General features: G+C 32.1%; 1 protein-coding gene across 1 annotated transcript in view; it reads right to left on the reverse strand.

Moving 5' to 3' along the window:
- LOC105156217 (LEAF RUST 10 DISEASE-RESISTANCE LOCUS RECEPTOR-LIKE PROTEIN KINASE-like 2.3) overlaps positions 416-8,839 on the reverse strand; it is a gene marked incomplete in the record, with an annotated part of 8,790 nt that continues 366 nt past the window's right edge. The window contains 4 exon segments of the mRNA XM_020696142.1: positions 416-1,779; positions 7,585-7,614; positions 8,147-8,182; positions 8,355-8,839. Of these exon segments, the coding sequence (XP_020551801.1) occupies positions 620-1,779; positions 7,585-7,614; positions 8,147-8,182; positions 8,355-8,839 (1,711 nt within the window).

The raw sequence follows: 8,839 nt of genomic DNA on the forward strand, positions 1-8,839 counted from the left end.
ATATGAGTTATACTTCGTGTCTTGTCCAATACAATGCCTATTCTGCTTTTATAAAATATAAAGTGACTTACCAAAAATCTAATAACTTTGTCAAGGATATCATTGTATTGCTTAAAAACGAAGCAAATCTTGTATGGCCAATTCAGGGACCAAGATTTCTATTCAGCACGGACACACCTATATGGCTTAATGCAATTTATTCCATGTGATATTGTAAATGAGCTGATTATTTATCTATAAAGAAAAAGAAGCAATTTACCCTCCTGTGTTAATTATAGTTAAGTTGAAGCAATTTACCCCCTTGCTACATTTTGAAAAGCACAAGAGGATAAATTGCTATTTTTTTTTTGTGTGATAGAAATTAATTTGTTCATTTACAATATCACAGAGAGTTGCTTGTATTTTTTTGCATATGTATATTGTAATATTCTAATCAATATGATACGAAGCTACATCGTTCTACAAAATACAACATCAGTGGCCCATAACTGTAGCAAATATAACAATCACATAATACTATTCGAATGTACTGTAGCCCAATCTTTTTGTCCTTTTAATGGACATTATTTCAACTCCACAAATGATATGATAGACTAATTTTCCACCACCATAATTACCTTTATTCATCATTGGAAGCATCATCACCCAGTAACGCTATTGAATCGGTCGACATTGTTTCCCAAATTTGATCATCGTTCCATGAAACCTGAGGTGATTGAGAAGGCCGACGAGGAATTTACAAATTCTCGTTCCCATTTTCAAGCATCTTCACTACTTCACTCATAGACGGGCGATCAACTGGACTCATCTGTATGCACCATAGTCCAACAATCGTCATATTTTTGGTGATTCTCCTTGCATCCTCATCTTCATCAACATCATCATCATCGTCAATTTCGTCAGCATTTCCAGTCTCAATGTCATTGCCTTTATTGAAGTGGTCGTAGATCCAATATGGGAAATATCGACTAGATTCATCTTTATCCGCCACGATATCCCTCTTTAGGCCTAGCATTTCCATTAGCAACATTCCAAAGCTGTAAACATCTGCCTTATACGATACTTCACCAATGTTTCTGTTGATCAGTTCAGGAGCCACATATCCTATCGTTCCTCGAGCAGCAGTTAAAGTCACTGTAGCTTTCTCGGTGGAGTAAAATTTAGCAAGCCCGAAATCAGAGATTTTAGGGTTGAAGTTATCATCAAGAAGTATGTTATGAGGCTTGATGTCAAAATGCAAGATTTGGATGTCACAACCTCGATGCAAATACTCAATCCCACGAGCTACTCCAACCGCAATCTCATACTTCTTCACCCAGCTTAGCGAATTAGTTCTTTCTCGACTCATGATATACTTGTCAAGTGAACCATTAGTCATGTAATCATATACAAGGGCACGTTTGGATCTTTCAGCACAGTATCCTACGAGGTTAACAACATTTACGTGGTGGATCCTTCCAATGGTTGCAACTTCATTGATGAAATCTTGCCCATTTTCTTTGGGTTTGTTGAGTACCTTAACTGCAACATCACGGCCGCTGCGGAGCTTTCCTTTGTAAACAGAACCATAGCCTCCTTCACCTAGTTTTTCTCGAAAACCTCTCGTCGTTTTCTTTATGTTTGAGTAGGAGTACCGGATTGGCAGGAGGTTGTTGTTACTTTGTAGGAAGCCTTCTATTATCTCAAACTTTGACAAACGTTGTGTTTTCCAAAGTTTATGGATTAGAAGCACCAACATGCAAGGCATTCCAATTACGATCCTTAGTGCAACTGTGCACACTAAAAAGAATAATATTGGCATGATCAGCATACTTACACTTAAAGTGCATATATAGGGAATAATAGTTGTTGAAGAGAGGAGTTCATGGGAACTATTTAATCAAACAAAATCAGGTAAACGATGCATCCCCAAGTGTTGACAGAATCCAATTGGGTTTTCCTTGATCTAGATTTAACACTCTCTTCTAATCTAATTACGAGTGTGTTCGATACAAACCTGTCTAGATGAACTTGAAGAATAAGAAGGATATGCAAAAGATCATCAAGGGGCATATTAATCTTAAACTCATTAAGCCTAGAGTCTCTGTTCACAGTAATCTTGATTTTTTGGTAAGAAACTATGGTGAGATAAAAAGAGGTAAACCCAGGTTACTAATAAACTATCTAGGTATTAATAAAATACTAGAATTTTATGGCTATTACATCACACGTAGGCTTGTCAATGAGTAGGGCATTACCCTACGCAATGGGTAAGAGACCCTACCCTACCCTAAACCCATGAAATTAAATGACTGGGTATTAAGGTCTAATACCCTAAAATATCCAAAGGTATGGTGATGGTTTCATACCCTAAAATACCCATGGGTATTGATATAGTCTAATGCCCAAAGATGTTCATTTATCCATTACTTAAAAATTCAATTTGTAATTTTTTAGTAAATCAATCAACTAAATTTATTTAATATTTTAAAAAATAAATAGTATATAATTATTTAATTAGAGATTTTATTTATGTTAATTACTTATTGAAATTTTGACCAAATATCTTAGAGCTTTTCATATTGATTTCGTAATCACTCAAAATTAATTTTATGATGAAATTACGCAAAATTTAACTTGACATGTAATAAATAAAAAGAATACGGACGAAATGTAATTTAGTTAAATTTGAGTAATATACGGAATAAGTAAAATTTGTTTAAGTCAAATTATTAAAAATTCATCAAATCAAAGTTGACTGGAAATGCAAATTCAAATTATACTTTAGATATTTAAATGAAAGTTAGACATATTATACTTAATTTTAATTTTATTTTACCAACTCTTGTGTCTTCATTCTTATTTTGAACTTGTCTCAATTTCATGATCAGTTAATAATATCGGTCCTTTATTTGAGCAAGTTTAAGATTCTTATCTAAAATAAATATTGGTCTATCATTTGAAAAAAATCAAGTTCATTATTTAAATTTCAAAGATAATCAATTTGCACCTATTGAAATTTAAGTAATTAATTTTAATTTATCTCCAATGGGTTAGGAAAATCTGCTAATAAGTCAATTTAGTAACATAATTGTTTGACTTGAATGTAAATTTAAATATATTGTAAAAGAGACAAAATTAAGTGGACCTCAAATAGTTATAACCCAAATTCTACCCAATTCTTTTGGGTATAATTTGATAAGACCCTATGAGTATATTATAGGGTAGGGTATGAAGAAATTGTTATGGGTATTTGTTGAGTTTGGGTCCAGGTAGAGCGATACCCGCCCATTGACAAGCCTAATCCCAGGTAGAGAAGAGTTAACTGACTGGAGTAAAGGTGCTAAAGTGTTTTTCAAGTTTGATTGCAGATATTGGTTTTATTATATTAAGATGCAAGATGATTGAAAGAAATATATTGCATTTTTCACACCACAAGGACAATATATTTGAAACATACATCCTATAGGACTTGCTAACGCACCCCAGATATGTCAAAGGAAAATGGATATTCTTTTAAAAGATTGTCTTGAGTTTATGTTTGTATATAGACGATATTTTTATTGCATCTAAAATTATACAGGATCATCATAAACATCTTTAAATATTTTCTAATGTATGTCATAGAAAGAGCTTAGTGGTTGCTAAAAAGAAAAACATTATAGTTGTCAATAAAATTGAATTTCTAAAACTTCTTATTGACAAAATAGGTAATAAGTTGCAGGAACACATTGTGGAGAAAATTCGGAATCTTTCTTATATTTTTAAGGTTTAATTATATTTTGCTATCTGAACTATGATCATTTTGCACTTTGTCATCAATTTTTTTTTTTTTTTTTTTTGTGTCTACTCACCATCTCAACTTTAGAAGTTTTGAATTTTGTCATTTATAACTATTTTTCAACTAAATTTTCTATAAAAAAACCAGCACATGCAGTGCACATGTAATATTTAAAGGTTATGTGATGCGATATTTTTTTACGTATGCACACCTTGTGATATTTTTGTGGTAGAAAAATTAAAAATAAAAAATAGTCATACATGGAATTGCAAATTTCACAAAGTTGAGATAAAAAAAAAAGTTTCAACGGCAAAGTGTAAAAACGGGCATAGTTTGGATGGAAAAATAAAATCCATCCTAGTCTTAAAGATAAGTAGCAATTTCAAAGCTTCTTGGAAGTTGTTGATCTTGTAGAAATCTTTAATAAGAATCTTGCAAAATACATAAAGGATTTCAAACCACTCTTGAAAAAATAGAAAGTTCAAAGTGAAAATGGGAGGAAATTCACACCCAAAAGATCCGTGAGCTGAAACAGGTTTTCGATAACCTACCAAAGCTTGCCGTGCCACATGACGAAGATGAATTGGTAGTCTATACTGACGCCAATGACTATAGATGAGTAGCAATGCTCATGAAGAAAATGACTACTAGTGAAGAACCATGAAGATATACAGGAGGGTTGCTCACTGAACAATAAACCAAAGTTCGGCATATCAATGAGAAGGAGTTCTTTTCTATTTGGAAATCGTTTAAGAAATGAGCTATGTTCTTACTAGCCAAAGAATTTACTTTAAAAGCTGAAAATATGAATGTTAAAACTCTTAAAAATAAATTTGAATAAAAAATCTAGAAAGCTCATATTTTTAGATGGCAATCTGAACATAAATATTATTGTTATAATATTATTATTAAATCTCATGAAAATATTCTTGTAGATTTCTTAACAAAGGATAGAGGCATCTGAAACAAACTCTATTATCATAAGGCTCAGACATCTTAGGGAGAATCCTGAAGAGTTTGATAGGAAATTTGGACAGTTGATGGTTAAAGCCCAAATAGCTAAGTAAGTCCAACAAGCTAATCTTGACATTGTCCTGATCACCATCTGAAGCCAAACTTGCTTCTAGCTTGTAATGTAACAACTTACTAGAACAAAATCGAAAGGAATCACCTTCAATGATGGCCCGAGAGCATGGCTCAAAACTTGAAGTTAGAGAACAAGGCTCTAAATTTCTTGTGGCAGATTCAAGTACTGCTTGCATGAGGCCATCATCGGACCGGGTGAAAATTCCTGATAATTCAAGTCAAACCCAGCACCTTTAGGATAAAAAAAGTAGAGATTAACCTAAAGTCGATGACAGACACATCTAAGGTTAGTAGTAATAGTTTAGTATCTTCTGTTTTTGCTTGGCAGGTGTACTTGAGAATGTGAAAAAACTTGGTTCCCGCAAAGGAGTCAACCCAAGCAAGACCGTAGTAGAAGGATCCAAAAAATATAAGCGAATTGATGCCCGAGGGATCGAAATCAAAAGAAGTTCAAGAATGGTATAATTTTGGAGCTCTTACTTCAGTTCAGATTATCTTCCCAGGATTTTCAAAAATCTCAAAAGTTCCAGAATGGATTACCATGGACGCATGGTAGAATAATCCCCACCCCAAATGATGAGAAATCTTAGAGCTTAAGAGACTTGAAAATTTGAAGGAAAAGGGTCTCATTCGGCATTTCATTACATCAAATTGACGTGACATGGTAGCATTAAATAATGTTAAGGCTATCATACGAGAAGCTCCCCTGATATCATATGATGATATATATCCACTTGAAGAGTTTGGCAATATTGGGTTTGTCTCCCTTAGATGGACAAAGTGAAATATTCGTTTTAAATATTTTTAAATAAAGAAAACAAATCCTTCCTGTTAAACTCTATGACAGGAAAAAGCGCGAAGTTCACAGAAAGCTTGTTCGAAAAGAAAAGGATGCTCGTTTTGGAGAATAAATGCTTCCAATAGAAGCCACAAGGAATAAGGCATGCAGCATGATGCATGTTGGACAATGGCATAATCACATATGCCCTTATTGTGAAAAATAGAAAAAGCTTTTGTTCGGCACGAAGATTTGGGTAACCCAACAAAAACCCAAATCAAAACCAGAAAAGGGTAAGAGAAAGGATTTTTATAACGTGAAGGAAAAACCTCAAGATATAAAAAATCAAAAGGAAGACTATCTATAGAAGAAGACAAAGACGTCAACTGTAAAATATGAGAAGGACACTAGCTGGCTAGCAAATGACCAACAAGCCATGATGATCGCAGCTTGAAGAACCAAATTAGGTGATAAAGGCAATGACATCATCTAAAATAAGTTTGAAGTTCGTGATAGAAGTCTACAGGCTATTATAAATAAAGAGATAGGAAGTAGATGATATCAGCTTCTCTAATTCTTCAGAAAATAAGTCGAGTCTTTAGAATTTCAGTTGTTAAGATTTTTAAGTGTATGGTGATGTCCCCAAAGAGTAAAGTAATCATTTCTATAAGAGGTTAAATAGTTGTCTCCTCCAATAGAGGAATATATATCTATGTAATATTTCACATATTCCTTCAACAAATTAAAGGCTTCTTTTCAATCTAACAGCCTCACCTCGAAGGTCCATTGACTAATTCTCTAATCAGTAAACGACCTTAGGAACGCCTCAAGATTTAATTTACCAGCAGCATTAATTAAGAACTAGAAAGGTTCAATATTTATAACCAATAAATTCTTACAAAAATTTTATTTAAATTAGATTGTGTGTTTCCCACAATATAATCAGTCACTCTGACTAATAAATTATGTTGTGTTGCCACTAATTATTGAACGGGATAATTACACTTTTAGTACTCAAACATTACAACTTATTCGATTCTGGTCTTCCAACATAGGCCCGTTACAATTTGATCCTCAATCATTCATTTTTTTTACATTATTCAAAATTTTATTAAGTCACTATATTGGAGTGCTCTTATGTCCTAAGATAGGAAACGAAATAGAGTTATGCTGATTATTGCTGAAGGAGCCAAGTACTTACAAACTATCTACTGCAGTAGTGTGATTGGAGGAAGCCCGTAAAATCGATAATTTGAAATTTTCATGAACAAGATAGTCAAAACAAGGTATGAATTTATAAAACTAGGTTTAATTTTATTTTGAAAGCATGTTGGGTCAAATTGATAGCATAGAGATGACTAATTGATTTTTGCTATATATATATAAATATAAACATATATATATATATATATATATATATATTCCTAATAAAATATTTTTGTAAAGAATATGAATCCCTTCTTTAGAATTGTATTTGCCTCTTTATTGTATTTTAATTGAAGATATTGTTTATCCTAAAATTATATGAAGATAGTTTGAAGAAATTAGAACTACAGAATAGTTTTTTCAATTTTCAATAAGGATTGTCTATTTATAACCGATTCTTAATTATCATTAAAAAGTTCTCGAACAATAATATAATATAATTAAAAAAATATACTTATTATGTTTTCTTATTTATTGAAGTTATAGCTTAGCATTTTTCATATGTAGTTCATTTAGAATTTTCTTTTTCTTATCACAATTCTTTTTTATATGCTCACGGAGACCGCGTGCAACAACGACTAGTTTATTATTAAAAATTAAAAATACTTTGTAAGGGTACAAATATGAAAAAATGCTAATTTTCTTCACACTTTTATATGCTATATAGATTTTAATTTTGTATTATTCTTTATAGTATGGATACATAAAAAGAAATAACATAAAAGAAATGAAAATAGACAAATTAAGAACTCACCAAAGACGAACTGAAGAATCCAAAGAGTGCCTGCATGCCAAATATACATTGTAATTATTAGAGTAGAAGAAAGAATTATGTAATATCTGAATTTAAAAGAACTGTCATCAAACTCAAACTACAGTTCATATCTCCCTCCAAAAAAATAAAAAATTACACTTTTGTTTCTTTAAATTGGAATCAATTGAAAAATATTTCATCTTATTTTATAACAAACAAAAAAAATTATGCACGTAAATAGAATAAAATGTGCCACACTTACTAGTATAAGATAAAAATATTAGTGTAAAATCTACTGTTGAATTTGTAAAAGATTTAGCTGCAATAGATACTCAAAATCTACTGATGAATTTTGCAATATTCTAATTATAACTACGACATATGTTTAAATGGCTATTTTTCTTACTCTATGAATTTGTAGTTAGTCATATTTCTATTAATGCGGAGTTTGATTTACTGTGGATATTAGATGCACCCACATTGAAAATATAAACAATTATGTACACATATAGAATGTGCCACACTTCTTAGTATATATAAAAGATAGTTAAAGAATACTTACAAGAAGCTGCAATGGCGAACCAAAGTGGCATGCGACCTGTGTGTTCATAGAAAGGACATTTTATTTGTATTTTAGCATATAATTAAAATTGGTGTAAAAAAATTATCATAAACGAACTTCACATCAGTAAAACTGTGTCCGCAACAGCAGAAATAGATGTAATGGTTGTTTATCTTTCTATGCATGAAAAAAACAACTATCATCTTACCGCAATATAGAGGATAAAGATATAGTGTAGGCCATGGGGAAGCAAAAGCGATGCACTGCACTTCAGCATAATAACATAGAGCTCGTATAGTGGATGACTCGGCTATGGTCCCTGCACACATGATCCATGAAAGTTCAAAGCCATATAGCAGAGAGCTATGGATTTCTGAAAGAGATAAACTCTCTTCGTCCTTAACTGGCATTGAAGTCATCACTATGCGTTCTATTGTACACATATCCATTACATATGAACTATTCAAGGGACCGAACTTTATGTATGTTCGCCTTCTATTGGTAGAGTCGATGAAACTATTGTTTCTGCTGGAACAATGATCAATTTCCAGCAAACCAGAACTATTCACAGGATAAGGGCAGCTCATAAAAGTAATAGACCTTGTTATCTTGTAAGAGCTTCCAAAGGGATCAGTTATGTTGTTGGGAGTCCTTGTATGATAAGGATAACCAGAATAAAAACCGTAGAAACCA

The sequence above is a fragment of the Sesamum indicum genome, linkage group LG1 (genome assembly GCF_000512975.1).
Source record: "Sesamum indicum cultivar Zhongzhi No. 13 linkage group LG1, S_indicum_v1.0, whole genome shotgun sequence".
NCBI lineage: Eukaryota > Viridiplantae > Streptophyta > Magnoliopsida > Lamiales > Pedaliaceae > Sesamum > Sesamum indicum.